Consider the following 12,493-nt stretch of genomic DNA (forward strand, 5'->3'; position numbering starts at 1 on the left):
ACTCCACGAACTGACATTACTTCGGAACATGAAGGCATGTTAATGTGTGAAGTACAATACTTGCAGATAAGTCTGCTGAGAAACAGCTAAAATGTACTTGTTAGACTCTTGTTTAAACCTGTAAAGATGCAGAAATGTGTCATTTCTCTTGGTAATGATGAAAATGCTAATAAAGTTATAATTTTTTTTTACAAAAATGCATTGCCTGAAGAATAATTTCTGAGTAGGTTATCGTGTAAGTGCAAGGCATGCAAAAAGCAGAAAGTCGCCAAGTTTAAAACATGTAACGAAAATGGAGACTTGTCCAGGTGCCATGTTGTACCTCATGTAGTGTTCTCACTGTTTTCTATACATCAGAATGTTGTTGTTGTTACTAGGTTACAGTGTTAGAATATGGAACCAGCTTCATATGATGAGATTGTGAGCAGCAGGTCGGTTGGCAGCTGCAGGGCGTTGGTGCTGGATGAGGTCTCATGTACTTTCTACAACTTAATAAATCTAATACAACCATTTCTAACAACTGAATTACGATACTTCATTACATTTGGCGACGAGGATGGGATTTTAATCAATGATGCTCCTGTAAAGGTCGTTTTTGATTCTGGGGCCAAGATTACCTTTTCAATTTCTTTCTAAGAAGGTACATTTGTTAAAACCTGATATGCGTCCCAGAGGGTATGGAGGTGAAATAATAAATCTGTTAGGTTGGTTCTGGGGTACCATTGAGTATAAAAGCAGAGTGATTCCTGGCAAGATTTATGTATCGATGAAAGGTGATTCGTTATTGAGTTGGTTTCATCAACGTGAACTACATGTTTTTTAGATCCCAACCGTACACCTTCTGTGTGGCTGGGAGATCTTCCTGCTGTCAATGAAATTAAGAAAGATTCCAAATCCTGGGTTGAGCTGTTCCCACAAGTCTTCAGAAAAGAACTGGGTTGTCCTAAAGATTATATGCATCAAATAAAAATTATTCCTGGTTCCCTACCCAAGGCATCAAAGGTCCGAGGGGTTCCTCTAGCTGTAAGGGACAAAATGAAACTTGAACTTGATAAACTCAAACCAAGTAACATCATAGAGGAAGTGGAAGCTACCCATAGTTAGCTCGTAAAGCCAACGGAGAGGCCAGACTATGTGTGGATCTTAGAGAGCTAAATAAATCTGTTATTGTGGATCATTATCCACTTCCAAACATCAGTGAGATGTTATTCTCTCTTGCAGGAGAAAAACATTTCACTTCCCTGGATTTGACCTCAGCCAATCACCAGGTGAGACTGCACCCTTCCTCTCAAGACTTTACGGCATTTATAACTCCTTTCGGCACCTTCATGTTTTTGAGAATGCCCTTCGGCCTAATTTCCGCTGCCTCTGTGTTCCAGAGAGTTATGGAAAACATTCTTGAAGGTATCGAAGGCGTAAAGATTTATCAAGACGACGTATTAGTATTTGGTTCCAACTCTAAAGAACATGATTTCAGGCTAAAGTTGGTCTTGAGGAAAATGAGTGATGCTGGTTTAACCTTGCGAGGAGACAAATGTAAGTTTGACGTATCTGAAATTGATTATTTGGGTCATCATATATCACAGAATGGGATAAAACCTATAACTGAGTTAGTGGAGACTATTTCTAAACTCAATGCACCTGAAAACAAAGAAGAGCTGGTGACATTTTTGGGAATGGCAGAATTCTATCACAAGTTTTTAACAAATTTTGCAGGTTCAACAAGCCATATTAGGAATCTGTTAAAGAAAGGGTGTGAGTTTACGTTGTCAAAAGAATGTGAGAGGGAGTTTAATCATTTGAAAATGTGCCTCAACAAAGCTCAGGATCTCAGCAGCTTTGACCCTAATAGAAAATCATATTTGATGACAGATGCAAGCTCAAAAGGTTTGGAGGTTGTCTTATTTCAAAAACCTGAGGGCATTAGTAAGGTGGAGTTGTTTATGTCAAGACTGTTAAGGGGTGCGGAGTTTATTTACTCCGTTGTCGAAAGAGAGGCTTTAGCCATATATTGGGCCATCAGAAAATTAAGAAAGTTTCTGTGGGAAAGTGATTTTGAAGTGTTAACGGATCATAAGCATCTGAAGGAACTTTTTGAAAAGAAAGGTATTGATTTTGTATTGCACCGTATACGTAAATGGGTGGTTGCCTTGCAAGAATTTAAATTTGTGGTCTCATATCTACCAGGTGCACATATTATTTTGGCAGATTGTCTACCCAGATTAGGTGGGATCAGGGAGGAAGTGTGATTAATTTGGTGGTGACGATTTTGAAGATGGTGTAGATGTTTGCCTTATTAGTGAAGGAATTATTTCTGAGGATGAATGGAGAGGCGTATTAGAGAAGGATATTGTGTTGAAGAAAGTGTTGGAGATGGTTGTCAATGGCTGGTGTGATAGGAAGGATTGTGATCAGGCTTTGTTAGGTTATTGGCAAGTTAAAGACGAACTTACTGTGGTGGATGGATTACTTTTGAGAGGCACAAGACTAATTCCTTCAAGCATCTTGTGGTCAAAGTTGTTATCTCACGCTCATGCGAGTCATACGGGCATCGGCAAGACAAAGGAAAGGTTGAGAGAAGCCTTCTGGTGGCAAGGCATGGATGTCTGGATTGAAAGAGAAGTTCAGAATTGTCACAAATGTGTGTGTTGTGACAAGATATTGAAATGTAGAACGCAACCCATGGTGATAAGAGGAGAGTCAGAAGGTCCGTGGGTAGATGTAGCCATAGATATAATGGGTCCCATTAAGTTAAGTTCTAGAGATGTTTATGTTCTCGTGTGCATGGATATGCATTCTCGTTGGCCGGAGATAAAGGTGCTCAATTCTGTAGTCTCATCAGTAGTTATGGAATTTTTGGAATCTCTTTTTGAAAGAGAAGGTTTCCCTAAATCTTTGTTATCGGATAATGGGGTACAATTTACTTCCTCTATGGTGGAGGAGTTTTTATTTTTGAGAGGTATCAAACATAAAAAAGCAGCACTGTACCACCCAGAGAGTAATGGGGTCGTGGAAAGGTTTGTAAAAGTTTTGAAAGAAGCCTTGCAGCAGGCGGTTGCAACTGGAGCTGATTGGGAAATTGCCTTACGGAGGAAAGTGAGAGAGTACAGGTTTACCCCACACTCCACTATGGGTGTTTCCCCATATCAATTGTTTAAGAAAAGGATTTCTGGCATAGAGGTGTGTCCCTCTTGGGTGTGTGAAAAAAGAATATCTGTTGACAAGAATGCTTTGGACATCACAGGGTGGAAAGAGAGGGAGAGTATGGTCAAGGAGAAGAGAAAGACTTGGTTTGACGTGAGAAAAGCTGTTAAGAAAACAAAGGTGTCTGTAGGTGATTGGGTAAAAATAAAATCTCCTCGCTTAGGCAAAGCTGGTTCAAAGTTCAGTATTGTATTCAAAGTCACGAAATGTTCAACAATGCCATTCGCACCAATGATCATAAGGTGTGGAATCTAAACAGAGTGGCTAAGTCTCAAGGTCCAAATTCTCAACCTTCTGTGGCGCCAGGGGACAACGTAGTTATGGCTCCTTCTAGGCCACGTAGGTATATTCAAAAACCTGCTAGATATCGAACTTAGATCTCGTTTTGTTCTCATCATATTAATGGTGTTCTTCAAAGTATGTTTGTTATTTTGTTGATTTCTGTTATTAAGAGGGAGGTGATGTAGTGTTCTCACTGTTTTCTATACATCAGAATGTTGCTGTTGTTACTAGGTTACACTGTTAGAATATGGAACCAGCTTCATATGAAGAGATTGTGAGCAGCAGGTCAGTTGGCAGCTGCAGGGCATTGGATGAGGTCTCATGTACTTTCTACAACTTAATAAATCTAATACAACCATTTAAACAACTGAATTACGATACTTCATTACACTTCGCAACACCTCAAATCTGTGCAGTTTTCAAATAAGGTTTCACACATGAAGATGAATAGACAGCATGGTGGGTTCCAGTCAGTTTTATTGGGTAAGATGAGAAAGGCGTGCCACCGTGTCTGGTCTTGACAGTATTGCGGCTTGGACCATTGATTGTTGCTGAAGAGGACATTATTTATATGGCACATACACTCAATACCTACCTCATAGCCACATACATCAAATACAACAAATACACAGAGAATGAAATATGAAGTATCACAGTATTCATCAAGGTGATGAATAGACACCTCTCTTTGACATATTGGGAAACAGTAAGAGCCCCTGACCAATCAAAGAAGCTGGCACAAATCATCAGGGTCCCTATTGCCTGGTGCGGAGGCTGTAGTCAGTCACCACTATGAGTAGGGTACACTTTGGATGCACCCCTAGTCCAGCAGCATGTAACTCACAATCATGGGAATGTAAAAGCCAATATTGCAAAAGACATACTGAAAACTCTGTAGCTCTTGTCATAGCTTTCCAACTCAGAGTAGTCCAGGGGCGGTGCGTCCATTGGGGCGTTGCCCCACTATTGCCACGCACGCCACATTCTTCCTCGTCATTCTTCAATCTCCTCATTAACCGTCCTGACTTGTCATTGTCGCCGGCCACGCCTGAGTCAGTCAGGACGCCAAAGGGGGTGGGGCAGTACTCCAGCACAGCACTGCAGGGTTGGGTTTGTTGTTTGAGTGACACTGTGACGACAGCAGGCTCAGTGCGCATGTTTGGGTTTGGGATGGTCATTTTTCAGACCAGCCCGAACATGCGCACTAGTATGCGCTGCCTGCAGTGCCCTGCAAATTAGGAGAGTGAGCAAGGGCTGCTACTGCCCAGTGGCCGCAGCCCCCGGTGTCCTATGGACGGGGACAGTCCCTGCTCAAACCAATCCTGGGGCTGCTGGATTGGCTGAGGTGTTGCCACCAGACTGCTTCACTGGCAGCTGGGTGAGTATGCATTTCCAGGGTCTGAAGGAGAGGCCCGTCCTGAGTGCGTGCTGCAAGATATTTGGAGCTTTGAGGGGTGCTGACTGAACCCTTTGAGAGGTGCTCAGTCTGTGCTTGGAGGGCCTGTCAGTGTTCATTCTGGGGGGTGCAGTCCCACATTCAAAGATATATTTTTAACATTTTATCTAGGTTTCCATAGACTTTTTATTACAATTTTGAGTATGAGATACAATTGTTCATCTTTACAAAGCACAATTTACAACAGTATAAACTTCATAACATGTTAGAACTACTTTATCTTGCATTCACGTTCTATGACAAATAAAACAACATGTTGCCCCAAAAAAGATATGTTTTAAATGTTTATCAGAGTTTCATAACTTAGATTTATTAAGTATCAGTGAAGTAAAGTAAATGTTTACAGTTTACATGGCATTGTTTAAAATCTGTAGTAACATGTCTTTGCAATTTAAAAACCATGCAGGAAACAAACAAATCAATTTAAAACATGTATGAAATAGTTTGCTTAGAAATGTTATGTATGTTGCATTCCTGGTAGGATCTATAATAAAATTAGCAGTATGGCAAATGTTCTTTCCATAATCATCATTTAAAGCTTTACTACAATGCCAACGTTCATAATATTTTAGAACACCGTCCTAATTTCTGTAGAATATAAAACAATGTTTTTAATTGAACATCACCGTTTCATAAAACAGTATTAATAACTATCAGTAAAGTAGTCATTTACAAAGTTTAAGACATTATTTAAAATCTGTAATACTTTTTCACAAATTAAAAACCATATTGGAAACGGAAAGAGCAAAATGAGTTCTATATTTATTAATATGTTTCAAATAGATTTCTTAGAAATGTTTCGTATTTGAAAGTCGTGTTTGGTGTGGGAGATGGCCATGTAAGGATGTTGAAATACGGGGAGATTCCTGTGTAAGAAGAGTAAATGAAGAGAATAGAAGTAGTTGCGTTGGGATTGGTAGGTTCCTATATTGGAAAGGTTGTTGGCTGAGTACCCAAATGTAAGAGAAAATGCTTTTATTTAAAGTAAAAACAATATAAAATAAAAAATAGAGTTTAAATAAAAAGATCTTAAGGGAAAATCAAAATATATAAAATATTATTTTGGTCAAAATAGTAGAAAATATATTTTAGCGAAATTATTTTTAAAAAGTATTTGAAATAACGAAACATACAATATTAAAATAAAGCATCATCTAAATAACTATCATAACAATCAAAATAGAAAAGTACATGCCATTAGAGTGCTCCATAAAATGTCATGCCATTGCCTTTCATTATAACAGTCTCTTCCAGCTTAATCACTGCTCCCTGCCCACTAATATCTCATTTACTTTCACCCAATGATTTCAATTTTCTCTATTCATAACTGGTGCTAATGAATAAATTAATTTTATAATGTGATTTTGTGAAATGAATCACCTCAGTAGAGACGTTACAGAGATCACAGTGGGATGAGTTTCGAAGTTTTCCCTGGAGGTGATGTGTTTGGACATTTTGGTTGATCTAAGTAGCTCGGTCATTAGATAGGGCCCCATGGGCTACATAGCCAGTATTTACTTCTTTGTTGCAGCAGCATATGTAGGGGCCTACATTACACTTTAAAGGTGAATGCAAGGATCACGCAAGACTGTAGTGCTGTACTTTATAAATGAGCTGTTTTGATGTCCAAGAGATGCAAGCAAGGGTGATGCAAAGAACCTGAAAAGTGACTTGGTGGTGACTCATGGTTTGTGTAGTGATTTCAGGGTGTGGAAAACGGACAAAATGGGCTTCCTTCCTGCTATCATTTTTGCTGCAGTGGTCTGAACCTTTTCAAAGATGCAAGATTTGATGTTTTAGCGGGCCAGGGAACAGTGAGTAGGGGCAGTTGAATTGGGAACTAAAGGCAATTTACACTACCAACAAGAATGACTTTTTGGCTATGCCAGAGCAAGGGAGTAGCCAGATAATTGAACTACCCCCCACTTATAACCAAATGGCACCAAGCAAGCTAAGCTTGCTTAAATCTCAATCACATTGCGACCATCCAGAGAAAAGATTGCTAGTCTCTTCCATCCATGCATTTATCCACTCATATTTTCATCCTTCCATCCATGTGCTGATAATCACCATTTCACCTTTACATTCTGTCATCCATTCAGTGTTTCATTCAACATTCAGTCTCTCACCATTCTGTCCATCTATCGCCTGTCCATAGTCAGAATTTTCTTTCCAACTTTCCAACTTTAAACCTATCTATCAAACATATCAACCATATCCATCCTTTCACTCAGTTATCCATCCTTTCATGTATCCATCCTCTTTCACCTATCTGTCCATTCTCTCTTTCGCTCATCCATCCACCCATTCACTCATCCATCCATCCTCCCTTTCACTCAGCCATTCATCCACCCTATCACCCAGCCACCCGTCCTTTCCCTCATCGATCCACTCATTCCTAATCCATCCACCCTTTAACTCACTTGTCCATCCATTCAGCCTTTCACCCATCCATCCACACATCCACCCTTTCATCCGGCCATCCAACTACCCTCCCTTTCAATCATCCATCTTTTCACTCATTCATTCTTACATTATCCTTTCACTTATCCATCCATCATTTCACTCATCCAGCCACCCTAATACTCCGTCCATTCATTCACTCATCAATCCATATTTTCACTCACTCATCCATTCATCGTTTCTCTCAACATCATCTATCCATCATTCCACCATTTCACTCATCCCTTCATCCATCCTTCCTCCATTTCAATCATCCATTCTTACATCCATCTTTTCACGCCTTCATAAATGTATCTATCCATCAATCTTTTCACTCACCCGTCCATCCACCATTTCACTCACGCATCTATCCATCCACCCTTTCACTCATTCATTCATCCGCCCTTTCATCCAGGCATCCATCTATCTTCCAGTTCACTCATTCAGTCATTCTTTCACTCACTCATCTTTACATCCATCCTTTCATTTATCCACACAGCCATCGATTCATCCATCCTTTCACTCATCCATCAATGCTTTCAACCTCCCATCCATCCAGCCTTTAACTTAATCCATCTGTCCATCCATCCTTTCACTCAGTCATCCATCCACCATTTCTCTGATCCATTCATCCACCCTTTTACACATCCATCTATCCTTCCATCCACCATCCATCCATTCCTCTATCTATCCATCCAACCATCCATCCATCCATCTATCCATCCGCCCTTTCACTCATCCATCCTTACTTCCATCTTTTCACTCACTCATTCATCCATGCATCTATCCATCCACCCCATCACTCAACCATCCATTCATCCACAAATCAATCACTCAAACACTAATCGACCCACTCACTAACACCTTCAGGCACCTACTTATCCATCCACCCCTTCACTCAACCACCCATCCACCATTTCAACCACCCATCCACCATTTCACCCATCCTCCTTTTTATCCATCACCCATTTCACCCATACCCCATGTCACCCATCCGTTATCCATCCATCCATCCATCCATTCATCCATCCATCCATCCATCCACTATTCCATCCATCCTATTTGCATTATTTATGAGCCTCTGTCTGCCGAGTTGCAAACAGAAGAAGTCCATCACAACGCCCACCCCGCTGTAGCAGCTAAAGTGGTGTTGACGACTCCCCTGTGCCCAGCAATTTGAGCTCATTGTTGCTATTGCAGCAGGACCAAGTCTAATTTGGATCTCCCCGCCCTAAGTCTAGAGTGCATAGTGGGTGAAAAAAGATAGTCTGTGTGCTGCTGTGCTGCAGGACTCAAACTATACCTTGTTAACGGAGTTTAAGAAGACAGATTTCAGTTTAGGGCAGGTTGTCTTCCCATTTGGAGGGAGCCTTTCATGGTAGTTTTGTCTTGGTTCTTCCAAAAGGAAAAGACTGGTTTTCATATGGGTTGTCTCTGTCTAGAGTATTTTAGTCGGTGAAAAACAATGGTCTGGAATGTGGCACTGAGCAATGTCTAAGATTATTTCAAGCATTCCTCCCATCCCTTTGCTGTTTGCTGCTCCAGGTTCCATCTGGCATCGCAGTGCATTTTAAATCGAGGGTGGACCATGGGCTTTTGACCATTGAGATGGGGATGGTTGACTGACAAACAATGAGTGGCGGTAGAGTGTGGGCAGTGTAAGTGATGAAACACACCATCCAAGGCCATCAGACATGTCAAAAATTATTAAGGCAAACTGTGTTTCTGTTCAGAGGAGCCCCTCTCTCAAAGGATATGTGTATCCCTTCAAGCATATTTCACATGAAAAATATGTTACATTGTCACTACACAGAGGTATCTAACAAAGGCAATTTTTATACTACTAGCCTCATTTAGGATATTTTATGATGGACATTCCATCCGCCACTGTGCAGGAATACAAACTCTGCCAAGGCAATGGTGAAAATGCAGGTATATTTAGAGTGTTCTGCCAGAGTGGCAGAGTTATCCCCACAAGAGAGGTAACATCCATCATGGAAGGATCCACTTTGGGTAGAGAATCTTCGGCAGAAAATTCACTTAAATCAGTATATCCAATGGAATGCCTACTATTGTACATTGAAGTATACAAAAAGGTGATGGTTGTATTGTTTGAATTAGTCTTAGCAACTCATAATTATTGAGGTCACATCTCAACACATTGTTACTTTCACATCATGCCACCTCAGTTTGGACCCAGCCATGTTCACATCAGTCTTGAGCCAAAGCTGAAGCCCAAGCCCAAGCTGCCATGCAATGCCATGCAATATCTTCCCTGACCCAGAACACAAGCAACCCAAGACCGGGTTCACCTTGTTTGGGGCTCATCGCTCGGGTGACGCTTAGCTCCAGTGGCACAGTGAGTTTGGGCATATCAATCGCACTGAAGTACAGAAAAAAGTGAAGGATGAAATGAATGAATTAATTTCAGCCTCTGAGTCCATCTTCATTTTGCACACCATGCGACCTCATTTTGGACAGATTCAGAAGAGTTTCCATAGCAAGGAATCTGCCACTATTTTCTGAAAATGTTGTTATAGCGCTCCTCATATTCGTGCCATAACATATGCGGGTGCTGTAGTTTGTCATAACGTTGAGTAGACCAATGGAGAAAGTTCAAAGATAGCATCATGCATGCACCTTCAAGGCCATAACATAAAGGGCTCTTATTCAACAGTTACTACTGCAACAAAGTCACAATTAGAATCAGCCTTATCTGAACACTGCACTATCAGACAATGCCATTGTCACTATTTCTAGCAGGTATTGAGGTAAATAAAATAAATCTTTGTTTTGGCTATCGCTCTGGAATTTTTTGCAATTGAGCAATGCTACTGAAAGTAAGTTAAGAGACATCAGTCATTGTGTGTCAAGCAAGCAAACTGTTTCTGGTTCTAACTATACATACCTGGTGAATATTGTCCCGAAAGCAGATTCGACTCTCATAGGGGCATATTATCAAGAAAGGCGTTACAATTATCGCTGCTTTAGCGGCAGGAAACTGGCGATAATGGGCTTGATAATATGCCGTAGAGAATTCCCATAGAAGCCCATGTTCACACCAGAACATGGGCTTCTATGGGAATTCACAAGGGCACCTTATCAAGCACATTATCACTGCTTTAGCTGCAGTTTGCTGCCGCTAAAGCGGCGATAATTTTAACGCCCTTCCTTGATAATATACCCCATTGTTGGTGTACAATGGTAACTCTCCTTTACATTAGTCTAGCAACAGTTTTGTAGCCCATGCATGATAAATACAATTGCAAGTTGCCATTTCTTGAAGAAGGGAAACTGACCTGGTATACAGGAAGGAATCAGTGGGTACCAGTCAAAGAATGCTCCGCAGTGTATCACTTCACTGCCGTTCAAGATGAAGCCAGGGTTGCACGTCAGATAAGCCATCGACATTTTACGGTAGGCACGTTTCTGAGAAGTCAATGACTTTCCCTTTGCATCGGTCTCATATCCATTCTTAATGTTTGGCTTAGGACAACTGGTCTCTGGAAATTAGAGACATCTGGTTTAGGAATAATATTTTTCCACAGCGCCAGGAAACCCTAGCGGGTGATAGTACACTTTACAAATACACATAACACATGAAACATTTTTTTTTACAAAATTTAACAAACTTGGTGAATTTTTGAGTTATGTTTCTTATATATCCTCACAACATTAACCACAGGTGTCAAGGATAAAAACCGTGGCTATTCCTCCACATCACACTGGTTACTTAATATGGAATACTTTCTTTTGCCGCTGTGTTAACTCTGCCTCACTAGAGTCCTAAACCTGGGTTCTGTTCCTAGCACAAGCATGAGATCCCAGGAAAAGCAATTTCCTCTAATGTATCAGTCTCCTGTACCTGATAAGACAAAGAGCACATACCAACAGAATGAATAATTTTGAGCTTCTTGACTGTAAAAAATATTTTCTAAACATATTCCTCCTGTTTCATGGCTTATTTGCAAATGTTCTACTGTCACTTTCTGCTGTCAGTTGCTGGGCTTTTAATGTGAGACTTGTAAACCTGGAGGTAGGCCTATCTCCTATCACTAAATTGCAATGTAAAAATATCACAGGCATGTGTACATAGAACAGGCATAGAACCCCTATTTAGGTCTAGCCTAGGCAGCGCGCATGTGCTGTATGGAAGACCTGGTGTACTCAAGCCTAGGCAGTGCACATGTGCAGTGTGGAAGACCTGTTGTACTGTTGAAAAGGACTTAGCACCGGCCTACTGGCTTCCCATTGGTTCATTGCAATGTTGCTCTTTTTTGCTGCATCCTAAATGGCTCATGCAGCGATATGTCACTTCCATTTTCTCCCACAGGTGCATTAGCCAAGTACTACAGCTTTGTTCCGCTTCCAATGTTTTTGTGTTATTTCGGAGAACTCTTATTTGTTATATGTGCTGCAGCAAGGCATGCCAAGCTGTATTTTCAACTATGGCAGCTGTGCCTTTCTTTTGTTTTGTAGGCGCACACACCTCCATTTCACCTCCCACTCCGTTTGCTCCACCAGTGAAAACTACAGAGGGTTATTTAAAAATAACAAAATGAAAACAAAACAGATTGGCAAAGAAGTGCACGAAAAGGTAAGCTGAAGGTCGCTCTTTGTTATGTGAAGTGAGCTAACACGAGGCAATCAGCATTTATTTAAATGGCAAGCTTCTGAAGAGATCAGCCCGCTGCAAAACGACCAATGATCATCAAAGGTATTCTATAATGTTCCTTTGCTTGATGATGTCAACAGAGGTTTTGAGATCAATTGTGGTATCATTCTCCATTTGGCTCCTTTGATACCCTGCTCTACGGCGTTGAAAATCTGATTAACTGGGCTGTTTCCATACCTCGCAGCTATAGCCCAGTGAAGCATAGCTGATACCCTACACATCTAAAGAGTGCTAATTAAAGGCAGCATACTCATATACACAGTGGGAACATATATCAATTATTTTATTTCCTGAATTTTGAATTTTAACTTTTTAGATAGGATAACTGTATTCACTAAATTTGATCAACACATGGCAGTATTTTAATTGTTTTGCTACGATAGGCACACTACATCAATTCTATTTGTTGTTTTGTGTGATTTATTATAGTCTTG

General features: G+C 40.6%; 1 protein-coding gene across 2 annotated transcripts in view; it reads right to left on the minus strand.

The window, feature by feature from the left end:
* LOC144753676 (membrane cofactor protein-like) overlaps positions 1-12,493 on the minus strand; it is a 419,797-nt gene that overhangs the window by 143,983 nt on the left and 263,321 nt on the right. The window contains exon 9 of one of the 2 annotated variants that reach the window (XM_078641279.1): positions 10,684-10,887. The exons of the other annotated variant lie outside the window; for it this stretch is intronic. Coding sequence (XP_078497405.1) covers positions 10,684-10,887 — 204 coding nt within the window. The remainder of the gene's footprint in view (positions 1-10,683; positions 10,888-12,493) is intronic. 2 annotated transcript variants of the gene reach the window in all.

The sequence above is a fragment of the Lissotriton helveticus genome, chromosome 5_1 (genome assembly GCF_964261635.1).
Source record: "Lissotriton helveticus chromosome 5_1, aLisHel1.1, whole genome shotgun sequence".
NCBI classification, from domain to species: domain Eukaryota; kingdom Metazoa; phylum Chordata; class Amphibia; order Caudata; family Salamandridae; genus Lissotriton; species Lissotriton helveticus.